At 35.8% G+C, this 16,739-nt stretch overlaps 1 protein-coding gene across 3 annotated transcripts; it reads right to left on the reverse strand.

Moving 5' to 3' along the window:
- Nucleotides 1–1,109: 1,109 nt before the first annotated feature.
- On the reverse strand, nt 1,110–14,974 carry LOC125234083 (methyl-CpG-binding domain protein 3). 3 transcript variants are annotated; one of them, XM_048140266.1, is made up of 7 exons: nt 14,821–14,974; nt 14,569–14,734; nt 14,007–14,156; nt 12,168–12,333; nt 2,945–3,089; nt 2,134–2,279; nt 1,110–1,816 (listed from the first exon to the last, which is right to left on the reverse strand). In XM_048140266.1, exons 2-7 carry the CDS (start codon nt 14,688–14,690, stop codon nt 1,796–1,798), a joined length of 750 nt encoding a protein of 249 aa, XP_047996223.1. In that variant the 5' UTR covers nt 14,691–14,734; nt 14,821–14,974; the 3' UTR covers nt 1,110–1,795. The 3 variants fall into 3 exon arrangements, with proteins under 3 accessions (XP_047996223.1, XP_047996224.1, XP_047996225.1); XM_048140267.1 differs by having other exon boundaries at nt 14,833–14,951; XM_048140268.1 differs by lacking the exon at nt 14,007–14,156.
- Between the last annotated feature and the right edge of the window lie 1,765 nt (nt 14,975–16,739).

A 16,739-nucleotide genomic window follows, 5' to 3' on the forward strand; every position in this document is an offset into this window, starting at 1 on the left:
TCTGAAAGAGCAAACGTTTTCCTAAATTAATAAAAATAAATTGACCAAATATAGATATAAGAATATTGAAAAAATTGTAATGCTAAGTATTTTTCTTTGGCATGCATTAGGTAACATAGATATATTTCATTTTATTTATTTTTACGTCTAAATTAATTCAACATCAGGTTTGCGTTTGAAAATGTTTAAGTACCTACAATGCATGTAGCATTAATTTCATTTTCTATTGGCAATATGATTAGATAGTCCATAGGACCGTCCATTTTTAATAGGACTGCAATAGAAACGAAAGAACGTTTATAAAACAAAATGCTAACAGCCATAGATAGCTAGGTAGCTTATACTCTGTCAAACAAGTTTGTCACTAAATAAGAACAAAGAAAACTATATGCATCCTTTTCTTTAAGGTGCTATAGAAAAGGATACCTATAGTTTTCTTTGTTCTTACTTAGTGACAAACTTGTTTGACAGAGTTTAGGTAATTATTTTGTAAACCGATTTATTTTTGTCTTTATGGTTGTGATTTTAACTTGAAGCCCTGTATCAGCTATTATTATGATAACGGTTGGGTGCCATCAACGGTTTACGAAGAGAGAGCTACACCTTAGCATTATGTGGGTACAAATAAGGTAATCAATACAAAAGAGACGGAAGAGTTGACGTGAGGCCGGTTTCAACATATATAAAACTCGTTTCAATTGCTTTACCTTTGTATATTTTTTAGAATGATAATAAGATAATTCCGGTCTGGCCTAGCGGGTAGTGACTCTGCCTGCTAAGCCGCGGTCCCGGGTTTGAATCCCGGTAAGGGCATTTATTGGTGTGATGAGCACAGATATTTGTTCCTGAGTCATGGATGTTTTCTATGTATATAAGTATTTGTATAATATGTATATCGTTGTCTGAGTACCCACACCACAAGCCTTCTTGAGCTTACCGTGGGACTCAGTCAATCTGTGTAAGAATGTCCTATAATATTTATTTATTTATTATTTATGTCAATTAAAAAGGGTTTTTGATATTTGCATTTTATTTTGTTACTTTGCACAAATTGAAGACTTTTGTAATACTTTATTTAAGTGATTGTATTATTAAATAAAACCAAACTGTTGACAGATTATAAAACTTTTATTGCTACTTTCCTTAATTTTAATATAGTTAATACTATAGAAAGCCTTAAAATATGGTGTCATCAACACCTAAAAGTACTTAATATTAATAAATAGCCACATACATTTTTACTGATAAAATATTAAAATAAAAGATCGAGTTTTTCATGCTTACAAATACGATTCGCGCGAATTGGAAATCATGCGTCGCATTGGAATTTTGCGATAATGCTCACGCATCCAAATATCGTGGATAAGATATCATTCATAAAGTGTGACATTCTGTGGTAAAAGGTACCTTATGGTGGTCGGCGCTCACAGCGACATAAGCGCCGATCGCAGTAACGTATATTTCACTAAATTACGTCGGTAGTCAATAATATATCGTCGAGAGTGTAGTGTGCCGCGTGCAAGCACCGCACTGATTGGCCAAAAACAGTAGACTTTAAAAAGTGGCAATATCGTAGTGTCATCCCTTTCAGATGAATACGTGTGAGTAAAAGGGACGACACTACGATGTTAACAGCTTCTAGGAAGTCGCGCTAGTCAGTAGTGGAGTGCACCAGCGCGGGCTCGGGCTCGCGGAGCGCGGTGTGGGTGTGGGCGGCGGCGGTGTGCGACTGGTCGGGCGCGGGCGCGGGCGCGGCGGCGGCGAGCATGGCGGGCGCGCCGGCGCCGGCGGGCTGCTACGCCGCCGCCAGAGCCTCCTGTGGAACGAAACAAATCAATGAGTTGCGTGCAGATAACTTTTGGAGTTGTTGTATTGTTTGGAATATAATACATATAAGGATTTTTAATATTCCAATTCAGTGCCTCGAAATCCTCCGGGTTGAAGGTCATGTAATTTTCAATTTCGTAAAAATTTGTGCGTGCACTTTGTTGACGCTAATCTCTGAGGCTACTTGCCGAACAGACCCGGGACTCCCATGACCCTTAGCGAAACCCCGAAAGCAAAAATTAAAGAAACGGATAATCACAATCGGAGCTCCCGTGGCCCTCAAGTAGTAAGTAGTTATACACGTACCTGTAGGCGCGCACGCGCACGCTTAACACGCTCCTCCTGACGGCGCACATCCTCCTTGCTGATAGTCACGGCCGCGATCAACGGCTGCTCAGGGTTTAAAAAAACTCCCGGGTTTTCAAGAATCGCCTGCTTCGAACCGATTTGCCCTGAAATTGCCAAATAGAAAATCTTAATAATATATATATTTCGAGAGGAAATACGGAGTTATCGAAAAACTATACCCTAAGGTATTTATGTCTTTGAACATTGATTTTTCCTGAAAAATATTAATGGGTGATAGTTAAGCCTTTATAAAGCAGAGGGAAGCGATTGTATTCAATGTTGCATAAAGTTCACGGCACCCTTGCAATGTTATAATTTTCTCATTTTGGGAAGTCTGACTTACACACAGACACACTCAAAATAATAATAATAAATATTGGGGACACCTTACACAGATCAACTTAGCCCCAAACTAAGCAAAGCTTGTACTATGGGTGCTAAGCGACGACATACATACTTAAATACAATAGATAAATACATACATATATACATAGAAAACATCCATGACTCAGGAACAAATATCTGTGCTCATCACACAAATAAATGTCTTTACCGGGATTCGAACCCAGGACCGCGGCTCAGTAGGCAGGGTCACTACCGACTGAGCCAGACCGGTTGTCAAATGAATAATGAATGAATAAAAACTTACACATATTAAGTAGTTTCTTGCAGTGTAGCTGTGTCTACACTCAAAATGTATAGGATATTTAGTAGTTTGTCCCAATAAAGTTCTCGTCATCTTATCAATTTACTACATCATTCACTGTACCTGTAATTGGCTGTGAAGAGACGTGCAGAGCGGTGGCCAGCGACTGAATGGTTGTGGCGTCCGAGTTGTAGGGGCCCAGTGGCTTGATGTACTTCGGCAACGACGTCGTGCCGATCACTCCGTTGGCATCGCAGGCGGTTAAACCCTGAAATGTATAGTTTTCTTTATGAACTTATTGTAAATATTATTGGTATATGACAAAAATCCAAGTCCTACTTCCTGTCATTCAATCATTGTATAAATACATTCATTCGTTCTCACTCAATCTGTCATTCGTTCATTATCATAATTACTGCTTCACTTGAATACAGAACGTTGAACAGTCAACACGTGTTTTTACTCTGCCGACCCTACCTACACCTATAGGTTATGGGCCCAGGCCACGTGGTTGTCATTAATCCATTTTAAAATAACGTTTAAATACAAATACGTAAAAATGGATCAACGAGCGAAAAGAAATATTCAACCGTTTAATAACCAACACGTGGAAGTTCCGCATCAAATCACTTTTAGCTGAACTTCAAGTGTCGTCCGTCATCGAAGAACCAGCTCCAGAAAACCCTGACGCCGTGTGGACGCGAAAGAATCTCATCGCTAAAGGCACAATTGTGGAATATCTTGGTGACGCATTTTTAAATTTCGCCCAAGATACGGATTCCGCAAAAACCGTTATTGACAACCTCGATAAAATATATGAACGGCGTAGCTTGGCTACACAATTGGCATTACGTAAGCAGTTATTAAATTTAAAACTGCAACCTGACGTGAATCTTATCCAGCACTTCACAAATTTCGACAGTTTAATCACCGAGTTGATTTCCGCTGGCGCCAAACTCGAAGAAATGGATAAAATATCTCATTTATTGCTCACGCTACCTGCTAGTTACGATGGCGTCATTACCGCTTTAGAGACGCTTGGCGAAGATAATTTAAACCTATCGTTCGTTAAAACGCGCCTTTTGGATCAAGAAGTCAAAATTAAGAACGAGACAGTCACTGGATTAAAAGTACTTCATACGGCAAGTGACAAATTCGCATCTCACATCCCATTTCATAAAAGGAAGAGACACATAGATTACACGCCGAACTACGTCCCCGATTACAAAAAGAAGAAACCTAACTACTATTCACAGTTCAAGACGAATCAACAGCAATCTAGAAATTCATCGCATCATTTGTCAAGAATGTACTGTGACTTTTGTGGAAGACGTAATCACTTCAAGCAAGATTGCCGTTTCTTTAAGAAATCACAAGCAACCAGCAACGCCAGCGGCAGCAGCGCGCAGCAGTCGCAGCAAAACCTCGCCCACGCCGCCGTACCGGAGCAAAACAAATGTTCTCTCAATGTAAGTTATCAAAACCTAATCAAAACAGTAATGAAATTACTTTCCTTTTAGATTCTGGAGCCACGGACCACATCGTAAACACACTGGACGTTTTTTCATCATATACGGAATTTACCTCACCTCTCAATATCAATATAGCTAAAAGGGGAGTAACCATACAGTCAACAGGACGAGGTCGCGTTCATGTCTCCACCAACATGGGAATACAAGGTTCCCTCGAAGATGTTTTGTATTCGGCAGAGGCTTCCGATAATTTACTGTCAGTAAGTCGAATGCAAAAAGCAGGTATGGAAATTCTTTTTAATAAGGAAGGCGTTCGTATTTTTCAAAACAATAAGTGTATTACGTCTGGCATTTCTTGCAATAACCTGTCTATGATAACATTTACTATCAATTTGCAAAAGGCGTTGAGTGTAGATGCAAAAAGAAATTCAAATCTATACAATTTATGGCATAAAAGACTTGGTCATATACATAAACAGAAGTTCATTAACCTTAAAAACATGATCGATGATTATTCTGTAATTGATAAAATAATTCCACCTACCGACGAGTTATGCGAGCCATGTATTCTAGGTAAACAATCTCGACTGCCTTTTGCAAAGTCAAAACCAGAACGCACAAACAACAGGCCTTTGTTTATAGTTCACAGTGATGTGTGTGGCCCTATTACACCCACTACACTCGATGATAAAAACTATTTCGTGAATTTCATTGATGATTACACTCATTACACCGTTACCTACTTATTGCATTCGAAATCTGAAGTTTTAAAGTGTTTTCAAGATTATGTTGCCAAGAGTGAAAATCTATTTAATTGTAAGGTAGTTAATTTATACTGCGATAATGGCCGAGAGCATAGCTGGGCACCGTTAATCAAATAGTTAACTTCGATAATCGTTAATCCGTTACTTAAAAAGTTAACTTCGTTAATCGTTAAAGCGATACATTTCGGTAGATTTAACGGAAGTTAAAGTTAATCGATAATCCGTTAACACGTCATAAAAATAGGACTTCACTGTAGGTATTATGTATTTGTATTTACTAAGTATCCACCAAAAACCATTAAACGTGACGCCAATCGGTAAAAAACCGAAATGTAATAATTACGGTCTCTTCGGGCCTCTTCTTACCGCCCTTGGTTAGCTAAATCCTAGGTTTTACTTCGGATCGGTAATTATTGGGTCATTCATGCGGTCGCAATCGTGGTGCGTCGGTTCTTCAGATTGAGGTTTGAGACGACAACTCGATGCTGTGGGTCACGATAACTTGGTTGCGCGATTTGTCTGTCATGTCATGCCTGATGATTGCACTCTATTCCCAGATTAGTGATCGATATAGCACGTCTAATAAGATTTAGAAGATCTCGAATAAGTGATCCAAAGTCGCCAATTGGTCTTTAGACTGTTTATAACCGACGGATCTGCTTTTACCGATAAATCCTAGGTTTTGCCGTACTACGGGCTTTTACAGTAGCAGTCAGGACGTGGTTTTCGCGGCGCAGCGAGCCGCTTGGGGTGCTGGATTAACGATTAACGGACTCGATGAAATTTAACGGAAGTTAACGAATCCGTTAACATTTTTTAAAGTTAACTTAAAAGTTAATCCGTTAACCGAAATGTTAACTTCGTTAATTAACGATTAACGGATTAACGAGTTAATGCCCAGCTATGGCCGAGAGTATCTGTCAAATGAGTTCAAAGATTATTGTGTAAACAAGGGAATATCATATCATTTAACTGTGCCCTACACACCTGTCCAAAATGCAGTATCCGAACGCATGAATCGTACGTTGACCGAAATGGCAAGAACCATGGTTACAAGTGCGAAGTTGGGTAAACAGTTTTGGGGCGAAGCCGTGTTGACAGCAAATTATTTAATAAACCGGCTACCCACTAAAGCGCTAATTGGCAAAACCCCGTACGAAATGTGGCATGGTATAAAACCGAAAATAAGTCACTTGAGGGTATTTGGCTCCACTGCATATGTTCATAACAAAACTAGAAAGACCAAATTTGACGAAAAATCATTTAAATCAATTTTAATTGGTTATGTGCCTAATGGTTATAAATTATTTAATACTGAAAACAATCAATTTTTAACTGCCAGAGATGTAGTGTTTGACGAGTCAAATTTTGGTGAATCTAGATCAATATGCAGTGATGTGATCCCTAATAAAATCAGCAAGCCGAACAATGAGTCGGTGGAGTTGATAAAGCCAAATAAGCCAATATGCAGCAATAACGAAATTCCCGCCAAAATCGATAAGCCAAATACATCGGCGGAGTCGATAGGCAATACACAAAGTGACGTAAATAACAAATCACTAAATGACAACAATGTACAGTTACAAAGTGACGGTAGCAACAAGTCACTCGACACCGAAGGTAGTTGTTTACGACGAAGCGATAGAATTCGTAATCTACCCGCTAAAAATTATAAATTAATGAATGACCCAGATTTAGCGGTTTTATCGCTTTGTTCTAAACAACAGTTACCATTACCGGTGCATTTTAATGATATTTTCAATCGGCCAGATACAAATGAGTGGTTAAGTGCTATAAAAAGTGAAATTGATTCATTACGTAGCAATCAAACTTGGTGTCTTGTGGATAAACCGAGTGATGTAAATATTGTAAGTAGTAAATGGGTTTTTACTATTAAAAATAACGAGTTAGGTGAACCGATTAGATATAAAGCCCGATTAGTTGCGCGAGGTTTCAGCCAACAATATTTAGAAGATTATGACGAAACGTTTGCCCCAGTTGCGCGAATAACTACATTTAGAATGATTTTAGCGTTTGCAAATCAAAATGATTTACTTGTCCATCATATGGACGTGAAAACTGCATTTTTAAATGGCATTTTAAAGGAGGATATCTATATGCAGGTACCTGAAGGTATTTCTAGCAAGTCTAATCAGGTGTGTAAATTAAATAAAACACTATACGGCTTGAAACAGTCTTCGCGGTGCTGGTACGAACGTTTCGATCAGGCAATTAAGGGCATGGGTTTTGAAAGCTCGAAAGTTGACCCATGTTTGTACATATTGAATAAAAATTCGATTGATTTGAATGTGTACATAGTTTTATACGTTGATGATCTGTTAATAGTAACAAAATGTGTACAAACCATGCAGCAACTTAAGAACTGTCTAATGAAACAGTTTCAAATGACTGATTTAAATGATATTAAATTGTTCCTTGGCATACGAGTTGACAGAACCAAAGACAAAATAACTTTGGACCAATCAACATATCTACAAAATGTTTTAAACAAATTTTCCATGAGTGATTGTAATCCCTCAAAATCACCTTTTCCAAATAAATTAAACTATGACGCATTGAATAGTGATGAACAGTATGATGCACCTAGTAGACAAGTCATAGGTTGTTTAATGTACGCAATGCTTTGTACGCGTCCTGATTTGTGCGCGGCGGTTAATATTTTAAGCAGATTTCAAAGTAAAGGCAATGAGGAATTATGGAAATGTTTAAAACATCTTTTAAGATATGTAAAAGGAACTTTAAATCTTAAATTGACTTATCATAAATGTGATTACAAACAGCTATTGACTGGTTTTGCGGATTCTGATTGGGGAGGCGACGAAACTGATAGAAAAAGTACAACAGGATATTTATTTCAAATGTTCGATAATTGTACAATTTCGTGGTGCACACGGAAACAAAATACAGTGGCCGTTTCCTCAACAGAAGCCGAATATATGGGTTTATTTGAAGCTGTAAAAGAGGCTATATGGGTAAAATCGTTACTTAGTAGTATATACATACAAGTGACTAAGCCCATACTTATTTATGAAGACAACAATAGTTGCATTAGCATTGCTAATAATCCCACAAATCACAAAAAGTCAAAACATATCGATATAAAATATCATTTTACTCGTGAACAAATTAATAATAAGGTAATAATGCTAGAACATATTTCCACAGGAAACCAACTAGCAGATATGTTCACGAAGGCAATTCCGATGACCAAGTTTCACGAATTAAGAGTTAAATTAAATTTGATTTAATTAAATAATAATTGCATAAATGTAATTTGATTGCATGAGATAATGATTAATGTTTTAAATGCAATGTATGTTAAGCTTGGATTATAATAGTCTTAAATTTGATTTGAGTTTATATTAAATGTATAAAATACTTGAATTTTTGAGGGGGACTATTGGTATATGACAAAAATCCAAGTCCTACTTCCTGTCATTCAATCATTGTATAAATACATTCATTCGTTCTCACTCAATCTGTCATTCGTTCATTATCATAATTACTGCTTCACTTGAATACAGAACGTTGAACAGTCAACACGTGTTTTTACTCTGCCGACCCTACCTACACCTATAAATATTTATTAAATTGTTTAACATTTCATAAAGCGTCGCCAGACTTTTCTCGGACGGCAAACGTAGATGTCCGTAATAGTAAACGAGAAAATTGCGCGCACTGCCTCAGCTGTAGCACGTCTACATTGGCCGTTCCTTGCGACGCTGCCCACCCCGTGTGTGCCTAGCTAATGGGGGATGTCTGAAAATTTTAAAATCGCCTGATATTTTTTCTGGTGATAGGAATAAGCATTTCTATTTACAGAAAAAAGTTACAGATTTTTTGGTAGCACCATACATTTTATAAAAATAAAAACGTGTTGCTCGACTGCGCGTACGACACACTTCGGCAGTTATGAGATTTGTCTTAGTCTTTAAAAAAACTCCATTTTGAATCTGTGCTGGCCACAGACACTGACAGTTGATTGTCAGCTTGACATTTTTCTCGGAGAATTCATAAGTTTCATAACCATATCTGGTGAACTATTTATTACTGTTTTCGACTCATTTTCTCTCCCTGGCCTCTGATTTTGCCTCCTTCTACGACTACCTTCGCTCTCGAACCCCGGACGTTGATTTTACTGGCTTAAAATGACGACCTTTGATATTAACCTCTGGACCTGATTCTGCTTGCATTAACGAAGACGTTTGCTTTTAAACACTGGACCTGATCCTGCTGAACTGTTTACGATCCGTTTTGCCTCCCTGACTTCTGATTTTGCTTGATATAAGGACGATCATCGCTTTTAAGTTCCGGACACTATTTGTTATAATGAATACAAGTACATAAACACGATATAAGGATCCCAAAACATGCTTTATACCAACTTGTTCTAAAACCAACCAGAAAAACCCAGATTTAAAATTGTTCATATTAAGAAAGGAGCTGAAGGAAAGTTGGTCTCAATAGGTTGGCAGGAACTGCCCAACCAGAGTGTGATTTTGCTGTGAAGACCACCTGAGTGTAAGATACCGTGTCTTGTTTACCAACCTTAAAATGCAGTTACACGCTGGCAATAATATCATAAAAAAGAAAGCCATAAAAATCTGACACGGTGGCATTTTATAAAATGTGTATTTTGTTGGATAGACCAATAGGAAAAATATGGTAAAATACATTTTTTTTTATAATTTGCAATGTCCTATAATAAAATACAATTGATTTATTTTATTGTGTTGTTTTATTTTACTTCTGAGTTGTAGGTGTGTCATGTGTGTCGAGTTACTGTCAAGTTACTATCAAATTCAGTCGGCTATGGCTTTCCATATTCTTCTATGGCCCTCCATACTGTTAAAGCATGATTAACAGCACTATAGTAGATTGTGTTACGAGGAGCAAAATTGCATATTTATAGCGAGGATATAAATGGAATTGTGAACAAAGTGAAGTATTCTATATGTAATTGAATACTGAGTGTAGTGACTGGGATTCGAAAAGAAAGGGTTATTTTCTTCCCTGCACTGCGAGGAGGGTGCAAAGAGGCACTTTTCCTCTTTGCTATTAGGGACCAAAGTGATACTTTTCCCTTCAAGGACACATTTTTTTTACATGGTTACATAACATACCATTTTTTATGTTCATATAACATATCATTATATATAAATTTCCTAAAAGTTCATATAACATATCATTATATATAAATTTCCTAAAAGTTGATGTTAATATGTGTAGCAAATTTAATTCCACCTTGTGTCTTAACACTTGAATCCCTCACTACGCTCAGGATTAAATTTAAGAATACCTTGCTACACTCAAGATATATATCTCATTTTTCTCCCTTGTTGCACAATCTACTATTGCTACCATTTGACACTTTTTTTTTCATATCATATAAGCAAAATACTAAAATATGAATCAGGTCTGTTGTAAAAATATTATGCACTTAATCGACACAATTTTTTTATACATAATATTAGAATATGTTGCAACATAAAAATGTTCTCATAGCAATATAGGTATTAAGATTTATAAGATTATAAGTATTAAGATTTTTAGTTATTAAGAACTATATTTGCAGTGCCCTTACAGGGTTCATAGCTGTGCTATACCTACTGAAATGTAACAACTTATGTACCTATGATAGCAATAAAGAATTACTGATTACTGATTATTACTTATGTGCAAACACTTTCCGTGGCGTTAATATTTTATACAGGCCAGACAAAGTTATTGAACAGAAAAGTGTCACTTAATTCCCTCCTAACAGGGCCGAAAAGTACCCTTTCTGAATGGGTGATGTGAAAAGCAGTAGGCGTCACATCGCAAACTCATTTCCTTTTTGAGCACTAACTACTTAAAGCAGACAATAAACCAACAATCTAAAGTTATTTGTTTAGGGCACAGGTCCTTCTCTAGTTCTCATCTGTAGGCAGGTGCGCTTATGAATCACTACTAGGAGTTAGCCTGTTTTCACATTACCTGATCCAATATCGGATGTCGGAAGGATTTCAATGGAAAAAATCCAAGACGACGCCTGTAATGTATGGGATATCGGTCCAACATCCGGTATTGGATCGAATAATGTGAAAACGTACTTATGGGTGCTAAAATGAGTAATAATGTTAATATAGATCAAGACAAATTTATGTTTATTACACTCTAATAACATGTAGTTGCACTTTTCAAAATTAATGGGATACACATTCTCTGTCCAAAATATCTCTGCATCTTTCATCAATTTCTTCTTCACAGGCATTGTGTTTGTCGCTGTTCCACATTTTGGCAAATTAGATGAACTAGCTCTTACAAAATCGCTAGTACCTATCCACGTTTTCCCAACTCAATGGGCTTAAAAATTGTAATCAGGTCCGGGGTTCAACGCAAAGGCCGTCGGCAGCAAGCAGGGCAAGCACACATCTTCGTTAATGCAAGTAGAATCAGGTCCAGGGTTTAAAATCAAAGGTCGTCGTTTTAAGCCAGTAAAATCACGGTCCGGGGTTCGAGAGCGAAGGTAGTCGTAGAAGGAGGCAAAATCAGAGGCCAGGGAGAGAAAATGAGTCGAAAACAGTAATAAATAGTTCACCAGATATGGTTATGAAACTTATGAATTCTCCGAGAAAAATGTCAAGCTGACAATCAACTGTCAGTGTCTGTGGCCAGCACAGATTCAAAATGGAATTTTTTTAAAGACTAAGACAAATCTCATAACTGCCGAAGTGGGTCGTACGCGCAGTCGAGCAACACGTTTTTATTTTTATAAAATGTATGGTGCTACCAAAAAATCTGTAACTTTTTTCTGTAAATAGAAATGCTTATTCCTATCACCAGAAAAAATATCAGGCGATTTTAAAATTTTCAGACATCCCCCATTAGTAGATATTGGTATCGTAAGAATGGTAACAAAAAGTATTGTCAGTAGAAAAAGGCGCGGTTTTAAATTTTCCTACAGGACAACAATAACCTTTCAAACCTATTTTTTTAATTATTTGACTTTTCTACTCACTGAATATTTTACCATTGCTTTATCGTAGTAAACATAGAAAGTAGAAAGAAACAGGCATAATATTACACAATTGTGTTGTAAAACTTTACCTCCAATCTTTTCTCCCAGAACAGTTGTTTTGGTTTTTCCGTGGTGCCGTGCTTCAGATCTGTCTTCACCATGCTCTCCTGGGTCTTATACACAGTAACTGGCTGTTTGAAAATGGAAGCCGTTTGCCGGATGGGTGGCACCAATGACGCGTCAGAGCGAACCCCTCTGTAAAATACAATTCAATTTTAAAAAGTCTGCTACTTCTGATAGTACTGATGCAACAATATCTTTACTTTCTTATATGTGGACCAGTCAGTAAAGTGGTGTAAATTATGTGCTAATCTAGATTTATAGAACTATAAAATTAAATATAGAAATATATAAGGGCCCTAAACACCACTGGCAATTAAATATTTATGAACACAGAACACCCGTGACCCGAGTAAAGGAAATTATGTATGATACATTTCATATTATACTAATTATATCAATGTCAAAACAGAATATCAGGTTGCCTGGTTTAGTGTGTAGGTCCCTTCAAAATCAATGCAAACAGAAAAAAAAAAACTAAAAATATATTGTTTAGTTACACAACAATACCATGCATCCATCTAAACACTCATGCGTAGGATATATTATATAAGCATCGGAAATCTATCAGTAATAGTATAACTATGTAATAATGAACAACAATTTGCATCATTAAAAAAATGTTTTTGAACAGGTCACTATACATTTGAACTCACAAATTTTGGAAAAAAATTCAACACAATTTTGATACTGAAGAAACTTTTGGTATCTAAATCATACTTATTCAGCTAAAAGTAAAAAAATACACAATAATATATTAAAATAATATCTACCGTAATTATAAAGTCACCATAGAAAAAAATCTTAATAGGTAAATGTTCAAAAATTTGTAGTGGAAGGTTTTTTGTAAGTGGATTGGAAATAATTATATTAGAAATATTTGAATAGATGTCAAATATGTCAATGTGTACAGGTAAATGGATTCTTTGTTCCCATTACAAGATAAACTTTTATGTAACTTTTTTCCATGGTGGTAATCTTTCTACTCTAAATAGTCAGTTAAGAAATCACAGGAGATGATCAAATACATAAGCAGCAGTGACAATAATGAAGTATTGTGAAAAAGTTTCTACAAAGCTTCTCAGATGATCAGACTATTGGATATAATACCATTTAATGATGTAGTTTGAGATATTATTGAAATACATGGAACATTTCAACTCTTAGGCGAGTGTGGTCAGCCTCAACATTGGGCATTGAGGGTATTTTCTGGCCTGTTTCCATATTATTTTGATTTCATACATTTGTTACTTAAGTTTTGCAATAAATAGTAATTAATGTGTAAACAGGCCCAAATGTAAAGGAAGTATTTAATAATCCATATGTATCATTTTTCATTAATTTTAATCTGATCATCTATTAAGAGCCACTGTCCGCTGTGGCCAGACTAGCAGTGCATGGAAAGGACTGGTGATGTCTACGAGCTGTGCATGTTCTAGTTTTTTTTCCAGCAAATGTAACCCTATTACAACAATGAATACTGGGAGGCAAAACTAATAGCAGGAGAAACAGGGTTCAAAAATATCAGTAATTCATAAATCTGCTGGCCAAAGAAATTCCAAAGTTTCCTCGTAAAACGCAATGATCAATTTTTGTCTTAAATTTGGAATTCTGTTTCACATCATAATTTTATAGTACCACATTACCAAACATAAAACTCCATATCAATGAACCCTGAGTATAAAATACATTTATAGTAAAACACTGATTACAGAGGAAGCTTCCATCCATGATTAGCATACAGTAACAAAGCACAGGACGGCACTAATGATGACAACACAAGTGTAGAATATGTCACTAATGGGAACCTGTAATCAAACTGCGCTCGCGCTTTCTTGGCCTTGCACAGCAACATTGTGTTTATCTGACCCTGTTGGAAGTCGAAACACGATAGGTCCATACTATCACCCAGATAACGGACTAGCTCAGGCTTACTGCGAAACTTTTTACCTGTAGGGCTATAGAAAATTTATCAGAACCATGAGGCCGCCACACTGGGAACCGTTAGGCTGACATTCCCTGGTTTAGTAGCAATGGGTGTTACAATGTTCATAGATCACTGGATTGATCATTTGTTATCACAATTAAATTAGAAACAAAAAACCTCATGAGTAGGTGAGTTTATCACTATCTCCAAGCAAGTGCAATGTAAACCATATAATTATAAGCAAATGATCAATCTAATGCTTAGTTTCCATCTTAAGTATACTGTACAAAGTATGTGATGTTTAGTATGTATTGTAGTTTAGTCTAGGAACAAGAATTTAAGAAAAGTCAAGTTAAAATGAACTAATATGAAGGAAATACCAGAAATTATTTTCATAGAGCAATTATCTTAAAATTTTAATTAATTGGACGCTTGCTACATACCTATAGTAGTATACATCAACCTTCCCTGCAGATAAGCCAGTTTTTCTCAGAACTTCTTCTCTTTGCCAGCCTTTAGGTAGTGCCGGACACTCGGAACGTTTCTTTTCAATTGAGATATTCATGATTAATGTAGTATAAAAGTTATTTTACCAGGGACTCCAAAAATCTGCAAATATACAAAAAAAAAACACGAATTATGCAAAAATAACAGGAAGTGGCATTTCTATAATCAGTACGTTAAAAGCTACTAACCAATACGCTCACTTCACTAAAATACATAAATAAGACCTTTAAAATTAGCAAAACCGAGGAGAACAACACAACATCAGATTGAGATCATTGAGAGCAATATTCATTTCATTAATTAATTTCATTTAGTTTTTTTTTCAGTTGACATGACATGACAGCTGGATACGGAGCGTCTGCAGAAATATACGTTTTGATATCGTTGTTATTCACTAACTATGAACTGTTGAATAAATGCTAACCACTCGATTCAACCATTGAAATATGTTAGATATATTAATATTAAAATTTATAATTTGTAAAGGTTAGCCAGGTAAACAAAGAAGATAACAGAGATAGTTTCAGAACGTGTTTTGTTTGGAAGTATAAGCTCGTTATACACGTCAGGAATATTAATTTAAATTTTAAACGTTTATTAAAAAACAATTTTGCTACATTTAGTGGATATAATATTAACATCCATTTATATTTTCATTTTTTTTCATGAGAGCTTAAATTAACAGTAGATTACGTACTGAATTGCCAAAATCTTAAAATTATTTGGTGTATCACGAGCCTTATTTCGACCATTTGACAAGTAAGGTGTTTGCTACGTTTTGTTCTATCTGTGTGTGCCATTGCTGCCATTTTCGACTTTTCGTTGACATAACTGATAGTTGAGTCGAGCGAGTTGATCACCTACTCGTTTATTTTGTGAAATCCGGTTGTATTATTGTGAATATACACTATAAAGTAACATTAGTTCAAGTGCATTGTGTCTACTTGGATTATGTAAAACTTTTACAAATGTAAGTAATCCCTTTACATTGTTATTGTCTGTTTTCCTTAATTTAACTTTCTGAATGATGTCAACTTTTGGTGCAGGAAAATGATACTTTCACTTTGAAAACATCTAAAAATAATTAAAAGTACTTCTAACTAAGTCAAATAGGGTTACGTTTGAGTATGTCTGTGTAATTTCTACTGAGCAAAGATTATTCACGACATAAAATGTGGTTACAAGTATGAGTAATGGTGTTTTCAATCTTTACTAAATATATAACTTGATGTCTGGCGTTCACCTGGCCTCTTAACATCATTTAATAATTCCGTAATAATTAGATCAATGTCTTGTGGAGTTAATTTGGTTCAGTTAACTATATTTCCAGTTTACTTGAAAATTATAAAAAAGTACATTAAATGAAATGAAGTTAGAACACTTGCAGGTATTAATTAACTGACAATGGTTCACTATTTACACAACTACCCGCCACTATTTTTAATTTTTACTTGTAATATTAACTATTTATGGGTTGAAGGTGACCACCTGACCAATAAGAAACTAGTTTGAGAGATATAAGCCCATACCTTAATATATTAAGTTTACTGGTTTTATCACCTAACAGAGTGAAAATAAATATTTAGACAATAGTTCACTATTTTATTTCACTATACAAGCCATAGAGCTGATTTCATTACCACAATCTTGCAAATCAATATTATATAGATTTCCAGGGCCCCCCGGCCTGCGACACATGTACATAATTATATTGTATTACAATATTAAATCTAATGTAAGCAATGTATTTCATTGCATAGGATCAGTGTGCTAGTTTCTGTCTACATACTCTAGTTATACTCATGGAATTGCTAATATTATGGCCGTTATTAATTATTATGACTGGTAAAGCCATAATGTGTTCCACCATATCTTTTAAACTATTACAGGTTCATATGATTTCATATTGTTTACATACATTTACTTGTTACATATTGTACAGATTAATCTTACTAAATATTATATGATTTGTAGGGTTATTGGTCCTGGTCTGCTAGTGGTCGAAGCCAAGTGAGATCTGAACTATCTATCTATCTATCTATTAAGCCCCTTTTTCCTGAATTAGAGAATGTCTCTTAGTTCAGTGTGCCACTTGGCAAAGGCCTTC

Source organism: Leguminivora glycinivorella, chromosome 15, assembly GCF_023078275.1.
Source record: "Leguminivora glycinivorella isolate SPB_JAAS2020 chromosome 15, LegGlyc_1.1, whole genome shotgun sequence".
NCBI lineage: Eukaryota > Metazoa > Arthropoda > Insecta > Lepidoptera > Tortricidae > Leguminivora > Leguminivora glycinivorella.